The sequence below is a fragment of the Vipera ursinii genome (assembly GCF_947247035.1).
Source record: "Vipera ursinii genome assembly, chromosome: 1".
Classification (NCBI taxonomy): Eukaryota; Metazoa; Chordata; class Lepidosauria; order Squamata; family Viperidae; genus Vipera; species Vipera ursinii.
The window spans coordinates 158,567,639-158,589,317 of NC_139512.1; the positions used below are offsets into that span (position 1 = coordinate 158,567,639).

Below are 21,679 nucleotides of genomic sequence, written 5' to 3' on the forward strand. Positions count from 1 at the left end.
CTGTCGAAGCGATTCAATCTTTTTAGCTGGGAAGCTCAGCTCATTGTCAGTTTGGGGAAAGAAATTCTCGGTTTTATTTATTTATTTATTTTTTTAAAAAAGAAAAGCTTAATTAATATGCAAGAATTAGAGTATAGAACTTATGTCAGGAATTGGAAGCAGATGGAGACACATGCTAAGCGGAGAGTTTTCAAGTTTAGGGACTAAGCAGCAGCTGCTCAGCACCTGCTCTGTCATTGTCAAACATCGTGGTGACATTGACATGGAATTGAAAGGAGGACAAATTGAGCAGTTTTGTGGATATATTATGGAAACTCATCCCTCTTAGTCCTGATTTACACATCCAAATACTGGCTACTTGTAATGTAACTCAAGAGTGTTCAGCGTAGCAAGCCATCAGTATGAAACAGCCTTATTATTTATTTGGGGGTATTTTTTTTAATGCACTGATGAAAATACACACCAATCTTTTCCCCCCCACAATATGCAATTTGGAGCCGTAGAGGCAAGTGATAATAACTTGAATGAAATAGGAAGGTGTTTCAAACCAACGGCTAGTTATAGGGCTCAAGTTGCATCTGCTGCAGCGTAAGGCGATTTTCTGCTGCTCTTTGTAAAAATCAACTAGGATTAGGATTCTACTCTTCATTCAAGAACATTTATACTAAAATCAGTACAGTAGGGTTATTCCGGGTTTAGTGTGTTTAGCTTTCCAGGTTCTTAAAGCTCCATAATATACTAAGCTCTCCATTTTCCACATGACATGAACAAACCATAGTTTGCCCTCCACTGAGCTTTGCTTCTTGATCCCATCTCTTTTGGAAACCACAGCGAAGACTGTGTCAAATTTTCAAAATGTACTTGTAGGAGAATCAGAACATCTATAGTAGATTTTCCAGGTGATCTTGGCTGCTTTTGGAATCTCTAGAGCAGGGGTAGGCAACATTGGCTGTTTTATGACTCGTGGACTTCAACTCCCAGAATTCCTGAGCCAGAATTCTGGGATTTGAAGTCCACGATTCATAAAAGAGCCAACGTTGCCTACCCTTGCTCTAGACAAAAGACCCAACATATCAACTTTGTCTCATTTTGGACTTTTCTAAAGAACTTCTTTACTTAGAAATAGTTTGTATACTTTTACAGGCTAGACAGGGATGTTGAAAAAATATCCCAAGAGAAGATAGTGGCAAGCATTTTCATATTTCCTTAGAAAACTACATGGAGGTGTCTGCAAAGCAGAGGTGGGGAACTATGGCCCCTTTGTGACTAGTGGATTTTAACTTCCAGAATTCCTGAGCCAGCATGGAATTCTGGGAGTTGAAGTCCACAAGTCATAAAAGGGCCATGGTTCCCCACCCCTGCTGTAAAAGAATCAGGCACCGAGCTAAAATTGAAATAGATTATTATTTTATTTATCTAAAAGGAGTTATGTGTGACAAATGCTTTAAATAAGCATTCTTCCAGGGGAAACCTTTTATTCATTCAAAGGTATGTCCTGTTTGCATAGCTCACTTAATTCTTTTCCTTATCCCAAATGGATTGGAATGTACTTGCATTGATTCTCCACTTAACCAATGGATAGGGCTCGCAACTTGGGAGTCCTCCTAGATTCACGGCTTAGCCTGGAAGATCATATAGTGGCCGTGACTAGGGGGGCTTTCGCCCAGGTTCGCCTGGTGCGCCAGTTGCGGCCCTATCTGGACCGGGATGCCTTGTGTACGGTCACTCATGCGCTCGTGACCTCTCGCCTTGACTACTGTAATGCTCTCTACATGGGGCTTCCCTTGAAGACCACTCGGAGGCTCCAACTGGTACAGAATGCGGCCGCGAGAGTTGTCTTGGGAGTTTCCCGGTACTCCCATGTTACACCTTTGCTCTGCGAGCTGCATTGGCTACCAGTTGTCTTCCGGGTGAGGTTCAAGGTCTTGGTTATGATCTTTAAGTCCTTACATGGCATGGGTCCGGGTTACCTCGGGGACCACCTGCTGCCAGCGTCAACTCCCCTCCGCCCTGTGCGTTCCCACAGAGAGGGCCTCCTCAGGGTGCCTCCGGTCAGGGAATGCCGACTGGCGGCCCCCAGGGGGAGGGCCTTCTCTGTGGGCGCTCCGGCATTATGGAACCAACTGCCGGTGGAGCTCCGGATGACATCAGACCTCCAAACCTTCCGTCGCGGTCTGAAGACCCACTTATTTGAACTAGCTGGTCTGGCCTGATGGGGGATTATGGGTTTTTAAATTGTTGTTTTAGTATTGTATTATTGTTTTTTTAACTGGGCATTGGTTTAATCTTTTTTTAACTTTTTTACTGTTATTTATATATGCCCTGTGAACCGCCCTGAGTCCCTAGGGAGAAGGGCGGTATATAAATTAAATAAATAAATAATAATAATAATAATAATAATAATAATAATAATAATAATAATAATAATAAGTTGTTGTTTGGTTTTTTTTGCAACAAATTAATAGGATACATAATAATGAGCCAAAATGATTAATTCAAGAATACTACAGCTGGTGTTTTGAGATTTGGATCCTGTGATTCTACTCCAGCTTCTTACAGCTCTATCATGCTAGCCTTCAAAACTACAAAGTATATTAAAGCATTCTCCTGGCCAGAGTTTGAACATGCATTTCTTTGTATGATTAGGCCGAGAAGAAAGAAATTATATGAAGAAAGAAACAGCTTAGCCCAATCACTGAGAATGGCTGCAATTTTAAGCTTCACATCAAATACATTATCAGGAACCTTAAAAAGCCAGAAAGCTCTATCAGAATGGTCATGTAATATCTGCCCTATTAGTTGTTGCAAAAACACAGCTGGTGGGTGCAGTATCCATGCATTAATGCAGAGTGTTTCACTTTTTCCCCCCCCGGAACTAGGTTGTCAAGGGGACAGCCAAAAAGTCTTATTCAGGCAGTAGCTAATAGTTTGTATAGACAAAAGAAATGTCCAGCAATTGCCAATGAAGTGGAAAGGAATAAAATATAACAGAATACATTTTTTTACCCCCACAGATGCCTCTGCTTGGTTAGATAACAACTTGCACATTTTCCTCTATGCATAGCCATATAGCAGAATAGATATACAGGTTGTCCTTGCATATGACCACAACTGACCTCAGAATTTGTTTGTTTGTTTTATTTGATTTCTATACCGCCCTTCTCCCTAGGGACTCAGGGCGGTTCACAGGGCATATATAAATAACGGTACAAAAGTTTTTTTTATTTTTTTATTTATTTTAATTCCATTTATATCCCGCCCTTCTCCGAAGACTCAGGGCGGCTTACAAGCTTAGCAGTAGCCTTCATTCTATGTATATGCCTGCTTATTAGGGCTTTCACACCTCCCCCAAGCGGCATTATTACAAAGTCAGCTTAATTGCCCCCAACAATCTGGGTCCTCATTTTACCTACCTCAGAAGGATGGAAGGCTGAGTCAACCTTGAGCCTGGTGGGACTCGAACCTGCACTAATTGCAGGCAGCTGGTGTTACTTAAGGAGGCATTAGCCCACTGCTCCACCAAGGCTCTAAGCTCTAAAAGTTAAAAGGAAATTAAATCAATGCCCAGTTAAAAACAATAATACAATACAAAAAACACCAAATTTAAAACCCATAATCCCCCATCAGGCCAGACCAGCTAATTCAAATAAGTGGGTCTTCAACCCGCGACGGAAGGTTCGGAGGTCTGATGTCATCCGGAGCTCCACCGGCAGTTGGTTCCATAATGCCGGAGCGCCCACAGAGAAGGCCCTCCCCCTGGGGGCCACCAGTCGGCATTCCCTGACCGGAGGCACCCTGAGGAGGCCCTCTCTGTGGGAACGCACAGGGCGAAGGGGAGTTGACGCCGGCAGCAGGTGGTCCCTGAGGTAACCCGGACCCATGCCATGTAAGGACTTGAAGATCATAACCAAGACCTTGAACCTCACCCGGAAGACAACTGGTAGCCAATGCAGCTCGCGGAGCAAAGGTGTAACATGGGAGTACCGGGAAACTCCCAAGACAACTCTCGCGGCCGCATTCTGTACCAGTTGGAGCCTCCGAGTGGTCTTCAAGGGAAGCCCCATGTAGAGAGCATTACAGTAGTCAAGGCGAGAGGTCACGAGCGCATGAGTGACCGTACACAAGGCATCCCGGTCCAGATAGGGCCGCAACTGGCGCACCAGGCGAACCTGGGCGAAAGCCCCCCTAGTCACGGCCACTATATGATCTTCCAGGGTAAGCTGTGCATCTAGGAGGACTCCCAAGTTGCGAGCCCTATCCACGGGGGGTAAAAGCTCACCCCCCCATAGAAAGAGATGGAACATTTTGAATGTCCCGGGATGCCGGGATGTACAGCCACTCAGTCTTGTCAGGGTTGAGTTGAAGTCTGTTCCTCCCCATCCAGACCCGAACCGCCTCCAGGCAACGGGACATCACAGCGAGGGCATCACTGGGGTGGTTTGGGGTTGAAAAGAAAAGTTGGGTATCATATTGATGACACCCAACTCCAAAACCACGAATGATCTCACCCAGCGGTTTCATGTAGATGTTGAACAGGAGAGGCGAGAGCACCGACCCCTGAGGAACTCCACAAACGAGAGACCTAGGGGCTGATCTCTGCCCCCCTGCCAACACCGACTGCGAGCGTCCCAGGAGATAGGAGGAGAACCACTGAAGAACTGTGCCTCCCACTCCCAATCCCCTGAGACGCTGCAGCAGGATACCATGGTCGATGGTATCGAAAGCCGCCGAGAGGTCTAATAGGACTAGGACAGAGGAATATCCCCTATCCCGAGCCCTCCAGAGATCATTCACCAGTGCGACCAATGCCGTCTCCGTGCTGTACCCGGGCCTGAAACCCGATTGGTAGGGGTCCAAATAATCCGCTTCATCCAGGACCAGAGGGAGCTGATGCGCTACCACACTCTCGACAACCTTCGCAAGGAAGCGAAGGTTGGAGACTGGACGAAAGTTGTTCAATACAGCTGGGTACAAGGCAGGCTTCTTGAGGAGAGGTCTCACCACCGCCTCCTTCAAGACAGTGGGGAAATAACCCTCACTCAGGGAAGCAGATATAACCGCCTGGAGCCAGCCTCATGTCCTCTCCCTAGCTGCATAAACCAGCCAGGAAGGGCACGGGTCCAACAAACATGTGGAGGAGCTCAGCCTCCCCATAATCCTGTCCACTTCATCAGGGGTCACAGAATCAAACTCTTTCCAGGTAACATTGACAAGACCGCTCGTGTCCTGATCGCCAGACTCTGCCCAGTTGGAGTCCAAACCGGTCCGAATCCGAGCGATTTTATCCGACAGATGTTGACTAAATTCCTCGGCACGACCCTGCAAGGGATCCTCCCTCACCTCCTGATTAAGAAGTGAGCGAGTCACCCTAAACAGGGCGGCCGGGCGATTATCTGCGGACGCGATGAGGGTAGAGAAGTAGTTACACCTCGCCACCCTCATCGCTGCGAGATAAGACCTAATGTAGGTTCTTAACCGCAACCGGTCGGGTTCGGATCGGCTAGACCTCCAACAGCTCTCTAGGCCCCGTTTCCGACGCTTCATCTCCCGGAGCTCCGCGGAGAACCATGGAGCTCGCTGGGATCTGCGCCGGGTCAGGGGCCGCAAGGGTACAACCCGGTCAAGTGCCTCAGTGGCTGCCCTTTCCCAGGCTTCCACTAAGGCATCCGCCGAGCTGTGAGCAATGGAGGCAGGTGGGGACCCCAGCGCCGCTTGGAATCTATCAGGATCCATTAAGCGTCTGGGGCGGTACCATCTAATTGGCTCCGTACCCCCACGGCGGGGGGTGGCAAAACGGAAGACCATCCGCAGGAGATGATGATCGGTCCATGACAGGGGCATAATAAATGGAGAGCCCCCACCAAGATCATCCAACCACCGTCTAGATAAAAAAATCAGGTCAAGGGTGTGACCTCCCTCATGAGTTGGTTCAGAAATTACTTGCGTCAGGTCCATGGCCGTCATGGAAGCCATGAACTCCCGAGCTAGCTCAGATGAACCTCCCAGGGATGGTAGATTGAAGTCTCCCAAAACTATAAGTTTGGGAAACTCAACCACCAACCCCGAGAGGATATCGAGCAGCTCGGGCAGGGCTGCCGCTGTGCGACTAGGCGAAATGTACACCAGCAGCAAGCCCAACTGCGCCCCAGAACCAAATCTCACAAAGAGAGACTCACACCCGACTATCTGAGAAACGGTGGTCTCCTGCAGATATAAGGTCTCCCTAATAGTGACCGCCACTCCCCCACCCCTACCATGAGTTCGTGGCTGGTGTAGCACCCGGAAGCCTGGTGGGCAGAGGTCAACCAAAGGGACCCCACCCTCTGGGCCCAACCAAGTCTCCGTGATGCAGGCCAGGTCCGCATGCTCACTCTCAACTAAATCCTTAACGAGGGGGGCTTTGTTGACCACGGACCTGGCATTCAGATACACCAGCCGGAGCTCAGGAGGCTGCACATCCTCGCTCCCGGGACCTCGGGGAAGAAGCAGAGGGTCGGAGCGCCTCACTGCTTGCAAGTAGCGGAGATGGCCCTCCCGGTAGCGATACGGCCCCCTGTCTATCCGCCTGCTGCCATTCCCCGTCGTGGGAATTGGTAATCCCACGACCCGCTCGTGAGCTCCGGAGACAACGACACCCTGTTCTCCCGCCGCGCGGTCGGACCCAAGTCTGGCCTGAGCCATGGTTGATTGCCCCCCCCAAAGCCAGACAACCCTTATCACCCACCCCTCTCCCTAACCCTATAAAAAATTTAGATAAAAAAATGATCAGAGGCCTTCTATTAAATTTATGTTGACGGCCCCTGCCCCTGCCCAGCCATCTCTCAGGGTCCCAAAACTCGGGCCCGTCATCGAGGTTGAAAGTGTTTAAGGAGGCGGGTCGCACCCAGGAGAGGGGGGCTCCCCTGAGGGCATACAAATCCGTGCTAGTATATTTTCGCATGAGTCTAGCAAGTCCAGGATAGGCGTCCCATTAGTTGTGTCCATGGGAGGATCGAAGCATAAAGACAGATATCTAGGTCCCCACCCAACTTCACTGCCACTCAGTTGGGTGCCCCCAGAGACAGGCCACCCCCCGCCCTCTCACGACGGGTTGCAACTCTGTTCCTGGAGGTGGACCAGATATCCTCTGGGTAGGCAACCCCATAGAGCTCCCACCTCCATGGGGCTGCAAATGGAAAAAGTCAAGCCACTCTCCCACCGTGGCCGATGTTGCTAAGTGAGTTTTGCCCCATTTTACGGCTTTTTTGCCACATTTGTTAAGTGAATCATTGCGGTTGTAACATTAGCAACACGGTTGTTAAGTGAATCTGGCTTCCCCGTTGACTTTGCTCGTCAGAAGGTCGCAAAAGATGATCACCTGACCCTGGGACACTGCAAGCGTCATAAATATGAAGCATCCAAATGTAAATCACATGACCATGGGAATGCTCTGATGGCCATAAGTGTGAAAAATGGTCGTAAGTCACTTTCAGTGATGTTGTAACTTCAAACGATCACTAAATGAACTGTTGTAAGTCGAGGACTTCTTGTAGACTTCTGTTCGCCTTGATAGAAAGTCCCTCCTTATCTCCAGGCAGATCCCCAAAACATTTGAACAAGCAAGCATAAGAAGGTAGCAGAGAGTAGGAATAAAATCATTCCCTGACAGAAAGGGCTCCATCAGCAAAAGGGATCAAATGAATGAAGCTTTTGAGTTCCTTAGGATTCTCTCAGTATAAGTATTTGTCTTGTCTTCTGAAATCTTTTCAAGTAGTGTAACCTACAGGTGGGGAAAGATTTATGTGTCATACAGCTGTGACGTACAGACTGGTTTATTTATTTATTTTTAAATCTCTGTGTGGCAACAAGCCACTTCTACTTATTCTTGGCAGCAACTGACCAGGAGATGGAGACTCTGTGTCCATCTTAATTTGTGGCATGAAATATTATCTTATAGGAAATAATGGGAAATTATTTTTATATTAAGGAGCTGAAATCCTGTATCTATTACTTGCTAATTTCCAGCAAAAAAAGTGTGAATTGCTTATTAATAGAGTCAGGATTCGTTTCTGCTTTCTCCAGAATTAATTTGATTGTCAACCAGTGGTGGCTTTTGATTACAATAGAAAAATGGCCACATAAAGCAAACATAAGCCATATACAGTTCTGCAGAGGCATACTTTTTGTCAGTCCTGTATGAGACACTGAAATATTTAAATATATATGCATATAAAAAATCAAATTAATTTAGAAAACAAAATTTATTTTCATTTTTTCCCCTTTTTGCTTTGTTAAAATTATTCTCAGACTAGACTGCACTACCAAAAAGAAACAACGCCCCCCCACACACAATCTTCTAACGATACACAAAATGTATATGTTATGATGCCTTATATATGCCTTAGGTTTCTGATATTTTTATGGAGTTACAATAACCAAGTCTTTAAAAAATAAAAAAATGCTGACTTGGCACTTTGTATTAAAGGTCACTTAATCATTTTACTTTCTGTTTACTGCTAACTAATCTGGTGGTTGGTGTCTTTTGCTGGGATTTTAATTGGTTTCTAATTTTCCTTTCCCCTCCCCCTCTGTCTTTCCTTTCCCTTTTTCATTAGTTTTGCTTCCCTTTTGCTGCCAGAATGTCTGAGGCATCTTACTTTGAATCTAAAACAGAGGAATCAAACAGTGCAGAGATGTCATGTCAGATTACTGCCACGAGTAATGGGGAGGTAGCTGGCATGAACCAGAGTCTGAAGGCCTTGATGATGCAAGGTTTTGGGGATGTCTTCTCTGTGAAGGAGGCAGGATCCGGCCTGCATTCTGGAATGCAGATCAATATGCAAGCCAAAAAGAATTCTTCCAAAACCACTTCTATGAGAAAAGGGAAGAAGGTCAACCTGGTGCTGGGGTTCCATGAATTCGACTTATCTGATGATGATGATGATGATGATGATGATACCGATGATGAGGCCAATTTTAAGGATGACAGTGATTAGCAGTAAAGGAAAAGCTGTGAGAACTCTAGTCTTGGCATCTATAACAAAAGGGAGAAGAACACTGAGGAAAAAGTATCCTATTTTTTTCATTTTTGAGTAAGAACAGAGCACCATTTTGTTGCACAGAACCATTTTGTTTTCTTATTCATGTTCCTTATGTTTATACCCTCTATGTGGTTTCTTTTTTTTTCTTTCAATTTTAAAATTAAATTAAACAATTTTGGGTTGTTTATTTAAGTTTTTTGTTGTTGTTTATGTTGACCTATTGTCGACACAGTTATGGCTCAATACTACGCTAATGCTGAAACTGCTGGAGTTTTCTTTTAAGTATACATCTATTATTGTTCCTCCTGTAGGTCTCTTGAGCAGGTTAACGGATAAAAATGTGTAATTCCATTTGGGGTTTTCCTGCATATTTTATAGTTGTAATTCCAAAGATTCATGCATACAGCAGTGGGCTGTATACTAGAATCAGTTTGGTATAGTGTAGGCCCTAGGGGTAGGCAACCTTGGCTCTTTCATGACTCGTGGACTTCAACTCCCAGAATTCCTGAGCCAGCATGGCTCAGTTTGGAAACTTTCCCTTTCCCCTCAGCATGGCTGGCTCAGGAGTTCTGGGAGTTGAAGTCCACGAGTCATAAAAGAGCCAAGGTTGCCTATCCCTGGTATAGTGATTAAGGCATCAGGCTAGAAACCAGAACATTATGAGTTCTAGTCCCATCTTGGCTACAAAGCTGGGTGACTGACCTTGGCCCAGTCACTTTCCCTCAGCCCTAAGGAAGAGGAAGAGCAAAATCACTTTTGAAAAACCTGGCCAAGAAAAATGCAGGGATTAGTCCAGATGGTCACCAGGAATCAACACTGACTAGAAGGCACACACAGACAAACATACCATATATTAAGATTGATAGGAAGCAAACATTTTCAAATGCTCACTTTTATCTGGCAGTACAGTTCACCTACTTGGGCATGGTGAGAGAATGGAATCAGTTTTACCGATTCTAATATAGATTTCCTGCCATACAGGTAACATGCCGTTAGCATTATTGTAAAATAACTAAGGAAAATCCAATCTGGACAAAGACTTCTCGAATAGCTGGATTGTTCTTGTGCGATAAATATGTCTTTTTCACATTGTTGCTTACTTATTGCCATTTCTGTCTTTTTTCGGTTGATAAAAATCTTAGTAAAAACGAAAAAAGGAACACAATGCAATGATATTTAAATCCATCAACTTCTTGAGTCAAAGCAAACATAAAATTCATATTTCCACAAAGTATGGTTATATGTCAGACATAACTGCATAGAAACAACCAAGGATCCAGGTTAGGGCTCCACATCTAACTAATTGCTTTGATTAATTTAAACAGAAAATTTGACTGAATAGGACCTTCCACTTAATCAGGCAACATATTTCTAAGAATGTTCATTTTTTAAGAATTTAGGAATCTATAAAAGAACTTTATTTCTTGCACATTTTTTTCCTTTCCTGGAGCTACTTTTTATTTTACACGTTTTATCATTCTGAAATAATTGAAAGGGAATTCATTGTGTTGATTCTCAAACCCTTCTAGCACACCCCTTGCCTAGTCTGCTTGGAAGACATCAAGTTCAAATCATTCTATCCTTAAAAATGATAGTTTGATTAATTCTATAGCCTCTAGGATATTCCTAGGGATTATAGTCAGTGGTGGGATTCAAATATGTCAGACATGTCAAACACAAGGCCCGGGGGCCAGATCCAGCCCGTGAAGTGGTTTCATGCGGCCCGCGAAGCCATCCTGGAAACACTGAGGGAATGGCCCCCACTGCCTTGGCCCTGGCCCAGAGACTCTCCTCCTGCCAGAGACCCTCAGCTCTGTCCCACTCTTGCCCAGGCCCCCATAGGCACCTTTGATGCGAACGATGTAGAGCTGGCCACGCCCACCCAGTAGGCCATACACACTCTAGTCATGCCCACCCAGTAGGCCACGCCCACCCAGGCCATACCCACCCGGCCCCCTGAGGGCAACTGCAATGCTGATGTGGCCCTCAGTGAAATTGAGTTTGACACCCCTGAAATATGTGAACAACCGGTTCTCTGTGTGGATGCCGCTTCCGAAAGTCCATTCTGAGCCTGGGCAACAAAATATTAGCTACTGCTTCTGCTGAAGTGGTGCAAACCGGCTGAATCCCACCACTGCTTCTAGTCTTAAATTGCAATCCTTTACTGATGGTAAAAGCCAATCTCATGAAGCTTCTTTTTTAGCAAATAATTTTGCCTTGTAAATTATCTTGAATGATAGTTTTCTATGTCCATTGGGCTACAGACACACAGATCTGAGGAAGATACTGATTGCTTGTAGAAACAGGCTTTGAAAGTAGCTCCTTCACACATATTTCCAACTGATTTAACTTCCAAAGTTTTACTGTAGTGCTGAATATTCTGGATTAACTATTAGGACATTACTAAAGCTTCATTTTGGATGCTGCGTTACAGAGTACAATTGTGCTGCTGCATATTGCAGTCAGAACTTAAGATTTCTAAATTTGGGTATATGAGCAGTGTTATTTTGATAACACTAAAAGCCCTAATCTAGTGTATGGAGTACAATAGTTTATTGTTGTCTGAGAAAGCATGGCAGTCACACTTTAAAATAGTTAAACAGAACTTAGTGAGTTTTAGAGAACTATGAAAAGCCTATTAGATCTGAAATATCTTTCCTCACTCTGGATGTATTGGCATTATTATCTTCAGCATTCCCGGGCAACATAGCCAATGTGAATTTTGGAAGCAAAAGTCACAATACATCCGGAGAGAAACAGCGTGTAAATTGTGTCATATAGAAGTTCCATGGATACATTCTAAGGAAAATCTGAACCTGGTATGAGTACTGAGTACATAGTAAAAGCTACCTAGTGAAGAGAGGAGCCTATCTCATGAGAAAAGTAGCCACTTGGGCAAGTATTCTCCTTTCCACCAAATCAAAATATGGATTTTGCAGAAGACTAAGGATGAGCCCAAGTAGTCCAGTGGGGGCCCACAGTGTTTTTAAAGGGGTCAATGAAAGCTTGAAGAATTGTTATGATTTAAATCTTGAGTTAAGTCTTGGTGGTCTGTGGCTCTGGTCCATGTTCACAAAAGGTATTTGAAAAGGGTCCGTGATGAAGAAAAGGTTGAGAACCATTGAAGTAGACTAGAATCTACTTTGGCATAATGCATTTAGTAGTTTCTTTGGAGGTATTCTATTTTTCCCTTTTTCATAGATTTTTTTTTACCTAAAAGAAAAGATCAATAGTGTCATATAAAAGAAAGGTTAATAATAGAATACAGTGTCATTTTCACTTTATGTAATATCCATTGATCACCTAGGGTTATCAAATGCTCTCCCCTGGTGTATTAAGTTGTGACATATTAGTAGAATAATGCATTAATAGGGACAGTGAAATCTGCTGTTTTAGTGTCACAATGTCTTATGTACTGTTTAATAAAATCTGTTGCTTGAGCCACATTTGGTTTGGTAATTCCCCTGAAATCATTGCATTTGTTTCCATTTTTGTTTTAATAAAATAGCATGAAAAGCAGTAACAGCTTACAGTCCTGAAATATCTGCTCTACTTTTAGAAACTAGTAAAAAGGCCATCCTTATTTTCTTTTCAAAACTTGAATTTTAAAACTATTTTTATGGAAAAGCCTGCCTAAAGCTTACTTGATAGGTAAAGGATAATTCCAGAAACATTACAGAGGAAAACTAGGTTATTTCAGAAATTTGTAATTTGTAAATCTGTTGAAATCTGATTGAGCATATTACCATTTGGGGGGGGTGGGGGGGTTGGTTTTTTGCTTTTTACACTTTTGAAATGTTTTATATTGATTAATAAGGAGATAATGTTATTTGTATTCAGATTTGTATGAAAATGTAAATGGAAAGTATTTCAACCATGTTTAGAAAAGTTGAGACTTGTTTTCTGCTGTGCTGTGATAACTCTGTGCCAAAACTACTACAATGTGTGAACGGAATATAAAATTTGTATGGAATGTGAAATGTTCCACTTCTGCATGGCAAGACTTCTTTTTTGTAGTTACTTTTTTCATTATAGTATTTAATTATGTGTTGTCTTGCTTCATTCATTTAATGGTTTGCATTTTTAATTATTCACAGGACACCAAAATGTAATCAGCTTTTTTTTTTACAAATTGGTGTCATAAATCCTAATTTGTTGTGAGCTGTTTTTCTTTGCTTCTCTTTGTTTCATTTTTGACTTTACAATAAACGTGATGACACTGAAAAAAGTATACATAAAAAGCCTGTAGTCCTGATTAAAAACGTGATGTTTACATGGGGTACCTAATAATACATCTGTACCAACTTTTAATCTGAGCTTTGTCACCAAATGCATCACAAATGTCCCTTATTAGTGTTATTTCCCTTCAGTGTCAATTCATGCATAAGAAGGGTGTCATAATCATTCCTACATTAAAACAATTTAGAAACAATTCAAATACATATATACAGACATATGCATTGCACAAAAAGCTGAAGAAGCTAAAACAATATCAATGCATTAGGCGGAGATGCCATGATTATATAGGTAATTCATTTATGACCGTTCAAAGTTACAATGAACTTCACTTAATTACTGTGTGATTTGCATAACAACCACATAATTTGCTTAATGACTACATTGACTTGTTTTATGACTGTAATAAAAATAGACATAAAATCAAGTCCATTCACATGGTGCCTTGACTTATGACAACAACTTTTAATTAAAATTCCCATCCAAATTGTGATCTTAAGATCTATCTATTTTATTTATTTTATTTTTTTATTTTATTAAATTTATATACTGCCCTATTCCCGTAGGACTCAGGGCGGTTTACAGGGAGAGTTAAAAACAAACATACAAAAGTTAAAATCAGATTAAAATTAATTAAATCAAGTCCCCAATTTAAACTAAAACCCAATAAAATTAAAACCCCTCAGCCTGGACCAGACAGCTCAAAGAGCCAAGTTTTCAGGTCCCAGCGAAATGAGCGAAGGTCGGAGGCACTCCTAAGTTCCATTGGGAGTTGGTTCCATAGGGCTGGCGCGCCCACAGAAAACGCTCTTCCTCTGGGAATAACCTGCCGGCATTCCTTAACCGGCGGTATCCTGAGAAGGCCCTCCCTGTGGGAGCGCACAGGACGAAGGGAGCTTGATGCCGGCAGCAGGTGTTCCCTCAGATAACCCGGACCCAAGCCATTTAGGGCTTTATAGGTCATCACCAGCACCTTGAATCTCACCCGAAGGGCAACCGGAAGCCAATGCAGCTCGTGGAGTAGAGGTGTTACATGGGAGTATTGGGAAACCCCCATCACAACTCGCGCGGCCGCATTCTGCACCAGTTGAAGCCTCCGAGTGGTCCTCAAGAGCAGCCCCATGTAGAGAGCATTGCAGTAGTCTAAACGGGAGGTCACGAGCGCATGAGTGACTGTGCGTAGGGCATCTCGGTCCAGATAGGGTCGCAACTGGCGCACCAGGCGAACCTGGGCAACACCCCCTGGTCACGGCTCCTATGTGGTCTTCAAAATTGAGCCGTGAATCCAGGAGGACGCCCAGGTTGCGAGCCCTATCAACAGGGGGTAACACCTCACCCCCCATCGTTAAAGATGGAATAGTCTGGTTGACCCGAGATGCCGGTATGCACAGCCACTCAGTCTTGGCAGGATTGAGACGAAGCCTGTTTCTCCCCATCCAAACCCGGACCGCCTCCAGGCAACGGGACATCACGGCGAGGGCATCACTGGGTTGGTTTGGGGTGGAGAAAAAAAGTTGGGTATCATCAGCATACTGATGATACCACACCCCGAAACCACGAATGATCTCGCCCAGCAGCTTCATATAGATGTTGAACAGGAGGGGAGAGAGAACCGACCCCTGAGGAACTCCACAAATGAGAGGCCTCGGGGCGGACCTCTGCCCTCCCATCAACACCGACTGCGAGTGGCCCAGGAGATAGGAGGAGAAACACTGCAAAACAGTGCCTCCCACTCCCAACCCCCTGAGACGCCGCAGTAGGATACCATGGTCGATGGTATCAAGAGCCGCTGAAAGATCTAATAGGACTAGGACAGAGGAACAACCCCTGTCCCGAGCCCGCCAGAGATCATTCAACCAGCGTGACCAATGCCGTCTCCATGCTGTGCCTGGGCCTGAAACCCGATTGGTACGGGTCCAGATAATCAGTTTCATCCAGGAACAGAGGATGCTGATGCGCCACCACATTCTCAACAACCTTCGCCAAAAAGCGAAGGTTGGAGACCGGACGATAGTTATTTAAAACAGCTGGGTCCAGGACAGGCTTCTTGAGGAGGGGTCTCACCACCGCCTCCTTCAGGGCGGCGGGAAAGATACCCTCCTTCAAGGAAGCAGTTATTACTGCCTGGAACCAGCCTCGTGTCTCCTCCTGAGCCGCATAAACCAGCCAGGAGGGGCACGGGTCCAACAAACAAGTGGTGGAGCTCAGCCTCCTCATCATCCTGTCCACATCATCAGGGGAAACAGGATCGAATTCAGTCGAGATAACATGCTCAAGACCGTCCGATTCCTCCACGTCAGACTCTGCCCAGTCAGAGTCCAAACCGGCCCAGATCTGAGCGATTTTGTCCGTCAGATGATGACTAAACTCCTCGGCCCGCCCCTGTAAGGGATCCTCCCTCACCTCCTGGTTAAGAAGGGAGCGAGTTACCCTAAACAGGGCGGCCGGGCGATTATCTGCGGACGCAATGAGGGCAGCAAAGTAATTAGCCTTCGCATCGCTGCAAGATAAGACCTTATAAAGATTCTTAACTGCAATCGGTCAGATTCGGATCGGCTGGATCTCCAACAGCTCTCTAGACCCCGTCTCCTACGCTTCATCTCCCAGAGCTCCACAGAAAACCATAGAGCCCACCGGGATCTGCGCCGGGTCAGGGGTCGCAAGGGTACAACCCGGTCAAGTGCCTCAGTGGCTGCCCTTTCCCAGGCATCCACCAAGGCGTCGACTGGGCTGTGAGTGAGGGGGGTAGGTATAGACCCAAGCGCCGTCTGGAACCGTTCCGAGTCCATTAGGCGCCTGGGGCGGAACCACCTGGTCGGTTCCGCAGCCCAGCAGCGGGGGGTGGCATAGCGGAAGACCAACCGCAGGAGGTGATGATCGGACCATGACAGGGGGACAATAGTTGGCGAGCCCCCTCCCAGATCATCAAGCCACTTCCCAGATAGTCGAGAGTGTGTCCCCCCCCCATGGGTCAGACCCTGAATTACTTGGGTCAGGTCCATGGCCGTCATGGAGGCCAAGAACTCCCGGGCTAACTTTATTTTCTATATTGAAAATAATTCTCAACAGTTTCATCCAGTATGGCCAATAGTAAAAGATGCCAGGAATTGCAGTTGTGCAATATGTACAGGGCTATAGGTGTCTTATCCCTGAATACTCTGAGGTAACCACTGAATTTGTACGAAATAGATATAGGGCAATGTATTTTTGTAACCATGTTACACTGCTCATCTAGTCTCTAATCAGTCAACTAATGTCTATAATTGAGATAGAAAGGCATACAAATCATGATTTGGGCCTACTGCTTCTGACAGGCAACCATCTGCTACATATAGACTGGAAGACATCTTCTAAACATGTTATAGATTTTTTACACACATAAGAGGTTTATTGTCACTTCAACAATATACAGTACAGTACACAGTGAAACGAAACAACCATATGATATAGTGGTTAAGATACTGAAGCTGTTTAAATCACCACTCGATTCTAACTTGACTAAGAAAATGATTTGATAATTTTGGATCAATCATGAACCCTTTGCTCAATTTTTAAATCTTTGCATACCTTACTAATTATACTTCTAAATACCAAATCCACTAACAATGAAGAAATCACTACATTAATAGTAATCCCATTTGATTCAAGCTAATAAGCAGCACCCCCGGTTGGGAACCCCTGGTATAGGGTCTCCTGCTTGAGCGGAGGGGCTGGACTAGAAGACCTCCAAGATCCTTTCCAGTTCTATTCTGATTCAAGATTCAAGACTGTCTCCCCCACGCCCCAGGTAGTGCTGGTTTGCCTATCAAATTCACTATGGGATACATACTGTACTCTATATGTGCACATTTGTATACCACGCTAAACTATAATTTCTGGACATTTATATTATTACATTTACCATGGATTAGTTTATATCCAGGAAATCAGTGTAAAATCAGTAAAAGCCAAAGGTCTTACTCATAATCTTACATCTTACTCACAATCCTACTCAGATGATCTTAACTCAATGTTTCCCTGTGGATTCAGTCTCACCTTATCTAATAACCTATTGTAATCTGCCCAGAGTCACTTAGGTGAGATGGGCAGGGTAGACATTTAATAAATAAAAATAAATTAATAACTCAGTGACACATTCTTTCTGTTCCCCGCCATATCACTAGTGTGCAGTAGTCTTCAGAACCGAGTCTCAACTCTTAAGTGTTCATTTCTTTTGAATGACATTCTCCATCATTGCAGGATGTTTAACAGGCAATCAACTAACCATTCATTACAATTTACATAACTCACACAAAATTGAAAAGCGAATCTCAAACAGCCTCCTCAATACTAAGTTTGTAAACCTAAATTAGAATTTGACTTAAGTTTAAAGTTCAAATTAGAACTTGACATATTAATTAAAAGCTAACTTATGATAATTTGGTTTACTCTACTTTGAGGTTCTTGTACACATAGAATAGCATACACTGAAGTTCTGATCTGGCAAATAAATGTAAAAAATAAAACAAACAAAAACACAGTCTTGTTAATATCGTAAATCATCCAAAATGAGTTAGAATACAAATAACTTGGCTGAATGGGGAAGAAAAGGGGACATGTCGTCTTTTTATCAGTAACATATTTCAATCTTCAAAATTTGCAAAGAAAAAAACATATGCTAAGAGAAGATGAAGAAATAGAGACAAAAAAAGAAACTGCACTTTTAAATTCATATTTCTTACACAGTTGCTGCCATCATTTGATATCGGTGCATGGACTGAAGAAGATGTGGTAAGCAGCCTTTATTAATTAAATCAATATTTTTCAATTTAGCTAAGACATCTTTCGTTAAGCAAAGGCCACCCTAAGCCATGATGGGAAATCTGTCACTCCCTTAATACTGATGCACTACAAGTCTGCTTTTTTCTTATCAAGAGTGTTGGCTATGAATAACAGGGTTTGCAGTCTAACCACATATGACCACAGACTCCCCATCCTTGGGCTAAAACTTTACTTTTGTTTTTTGAAACATTGGTTTGTGGCACCTTCTTTCCTGCAGTTTAATCTTAAGATGAACAATGAGGAATGGACTGTGAACTTATTTTTTCTATAAATGTCCTCCATCAGGTTCACAATGATAGATGTTCAAGTCTATGAGATACATGGAGGTTCAGGCTACTGGCAAGGAGAAAACAATGTAAAGAGAGTCTTAGAAGAAAAGAAGGTGGCCCAGAAAAACTGTTTTCATGGCATCACTGGAAAAGAGATGTTGAGAAAGTCAGATGCAAAGTCCTATCTAATTTAATTGATATTACTTATTATGTAACCTTATTTGATATCTATGGACTCTAGACAGCTTGCAATCTATAAAATAAAGTACAAATTATGATAGAATATTAGTAGTTCAGGGTTGAACTGTGGGCTCCTTGTTGTTCTCTGAGCTTGGTTGTGCTTTTGCAGATCTTTCATCAGTGCTAGAAGGGGCTGGTCTTGTAGGTTCCTTGATTGGTCTGGTGTTTACTGTCAGCTGTTATCAACTCAGACAAACACACTAACAGTAAATAGCCCAATCAAGGAACCATCAAGACTGTTCCCACCAACTTTGACAGGGCAAGCCACTAACATACTGTATAAAATAAGAGTAAACCCCACTCCCTATTAGCACTGGTGGTGTTATCTAGTTTGGTAATGAAACATCTGCAATAAAATAACCAAGCGTGCAGAGCACCAAGGACCCTGCAAAGTGCAAACTAAAAACGTATAATAAATATCATTTCAACTCTGGACAATCAGCTCCTTCGGGTTAGGTGACATGCCCTGCATCAAAATTCTTTGCAATGGCACAGCTATAACACATTCCCATAATGAAAATTGGAAGGAACCAACGTGAAGTTAGGGACAGGCTATTCCAGAGCAATGGGACTACAATCAAGGAGGCCTGCTTTCATGTCCATGTTATATTCTGAAAAGGGATGATCTACATCCTGGCATCTCACATGGAATATACGTAGTAGATGGGAAGAGTTTAGCTTGAACACGTAGTCCTGAAGTTAACAAAGGTCCAAGCAGTGAAGTAGGCCATAACAGCACCTTGGATAAGATCTAGAAGGCTACAGGCAGGTTCTGCAGCTCCAGTAGTAATGGTGCTACCCTGGTAAATTGGTTCTTCCCCATCAGCATTTAGGATGAGGCATTTGGTGTTGGCTGAAGCTTCTGAATATGGACAGCCTTGTGTACAGCAAATTGCATTAATCTAAATTATCCTCTGCAGTCTAACTAAGGATCTTAGTAATATGTCCATTGGTAGTAATTTAGAAGTTAGCATTTTAGTTTTTCTTATATTTATGATCCTACATGGTGGGACTGTTTTGCCTTCAGGCCTACCATTAATAACTTGATGGAAGTTTAAACGTATACTTCATAAACACATCTCTGCACAGGAAACATTCTTAAATTACAAATGACTCTGCATAAACATATTTATTTCAAAGAAGAAATATATGTTTGGTAATTTCTACCTTACATTATAATTCTAGAGCTTTTTGTTGATTTTTTTTAAAAAAAATGATAATGAGGGATGAAAACCTCAAGCATATTAAAATGGAGATGTTCTATGGAGAGTGTAAGAAGTAATTGTCTTACGGTGGGTGCCCTGGCCAACAAATAGGTTTACTCAAGGATCATCTTGGAGGCAGAATGTGGACTCATGGGCAGAATCTGATCCATCTCTCATGTTAGATTGCCAATTCATCTTTCTGCTTTAGTCACCATCAGTCTACATCTTCCTTTGAATTGGCAACTGATGAGAGGAGCTGGATTTGGCCCTGGTTGCAAATTTTTAATCTCAGATGTAAGATTAAAGTATGTTATTGTGTTTTTTTACACAATCCCTATTCATTTAAACAGCTTTCAGGACCACGTTTTTTCCCTCTCAACATGTTTTCTGATTAGATGTGCCGTACAAAGCTTTTCATGCCTCAGATCATAAAATCAATGTCCTTTCTTCACAGTATTTTTGGATGCAACAGCTCGTTAGACAAGGTAAGGCTCTATATATGTCTAGCTCACAAGAGCTAAATGAATAAATGTATTGTGGTGATAGACTAAGCAAGGTTAAAAGCTCTAATACAACTAGGAAAAGCATAAAAAAAACCTTTGAGTTGTCTTAAGATTCAAAGGAACTTAGCTAACTTTCTCAGTAAAGCGAAAAGAACAAATCCCTCAACAAGAATATGGGAATATTAAGAAATCTTTCACTGATAGATATTACTCAATTTACATCCTCATTGAGTTGACAGCATGAAATAAATGAAGCCAATAAAAGTTTCCGTTAATATTTTCAGCATAAATTTTGAGAGAAACAAGGATTCCAACGGAAATTCTGTATAAAATGAATTCTGCTTCCCTGAATCTGCTTCCCTGAATTCTGCTTCCCTTGTTCATTTAATGGGATTTTGTTCAAGCAGCACACTGGCAAAGCAGGGGGCAACAAATTAAAGCAAGAATAAATTTGTATACTAGTTTTCTAAATAATTGGTGTTTATAATTTTTTTTTAATTTAAAGGATTACTGAAGGCTGGAACAGAACAAGGCTTGCCTGTTGCTGTAGTCAGGTTGGAAATCTAAGGCACTAGCTCACAGAGAATGGAGTCTTCTTTAGGGTACAGCAAGACCCAAACCCAATAAAGGAGAATATTTGTAGTTTACAAATATTTATGTTTGTAAATGAGGGGTCCTTCTTGGTGCTCTCTGGGCTTGGCTGTTTTTTGCAGATGTTTCATTACCCAAATTAGGTAATATCATCAGTGCTAGTAGAAACAAAAAAAAATGCCTTGAAAGAGAACTGCACTCACAAAACTTGATCCTTCTATGTCTAGATTTCTGAACAATGTCTTATGATCTTAAGGTGATACATCTGGCGACATGAGTATGTATGCTAGCTTGTTTAAAGAGCATCACATCACAGGAAAACGTCTACTTCTTCTGGAAGAAGAAGATTTGAAGGACATGGGAATTTTTTCCAAAGGACACATCATTCATTTGAAGGTATCTAAATTGCAAACTTTGGGTGATCATCAAGCTATTAAATTCTAAAGCTGACAATCTATGACAAAAATAACTCCAGATTTACTAAAATAAAAATGATTACATACAGTACATATTATTTCATGAGATGCTGAGATTTCAGGTGTGTATTCATGACCATTAATAAATATATCCATAAATCTTTTTCTTATATTGTTTTGCACAACACATGTGCAACTTGTCACGAACTTCTGGTTATGGACATTGATGTGCTTAGTATAGATATGAATAGGTAAGGATGAGATAGAATGGGAGGTAAGTGCAGCTCTTTACTCTTGCAAAAAAAAGAGGGGAGGAGGAATCAAAAAAATTGCTCTCACACTTCTATAGATAAGGAAAGAATTGCAAATATACGCAAA

The 21,679-nt window shown here is 42.9% G+C and overlaps 2 protein-coding genes across 4 annotated transcripts in view; both read left to right on the top strand.

The window, feature by feature from the left end:
- Positions 1 to 20,876, top strand: part of MAP3K20 (mitogen-activated protein kinase kinase kinase 20) — an 80,019-nt gene extending 59,143 nt beyond the window's left edge. For 2 of the 3 annotated variants that reach the window (XM_083348093.1, XM_083348094.1), the window contains one exon: positions 8,595 to 9,212. In XM_083348093.1, the coding sequence (XP_083204219.1) occupies positions 8,595 to 8,975 (381 nt within the window). In that variant the 3' untranslated portion in view covers positions 8,976 to 9,212. Of the gene's footprint in view, positions 1 to 8,594; positions 9,213 to 17,981; positions 18,027 to 20,245; positions 20,277 to 20,799 lie in introns of those variants that run through there. The other variant, XM_083348095.1, reaches the window with a different exon arrangement.
- Positions 20,877 to 21,006: 130 nt separating this feature from the next.
- Positions 21,007 to 21,679, top strand: part of LOC310631565 (mitogen-activated protein kinase kinase kinase 20-like) — a 32,424-nt gene continuing 31,751 nt past the window's right edge. The window contains exon 1 of the mRNA XM_083348101.1: positions 21,007 to 21,281. Coding sequence (XP_083204227.1) covers positions 21,159 to 21,281 — 123 coding nt within the window. The 5' untranslated portion in view covers positions 21,007 to 21,158. The remainder of the gene's footprint in view (positions 21,282 to 21,679) is intronic.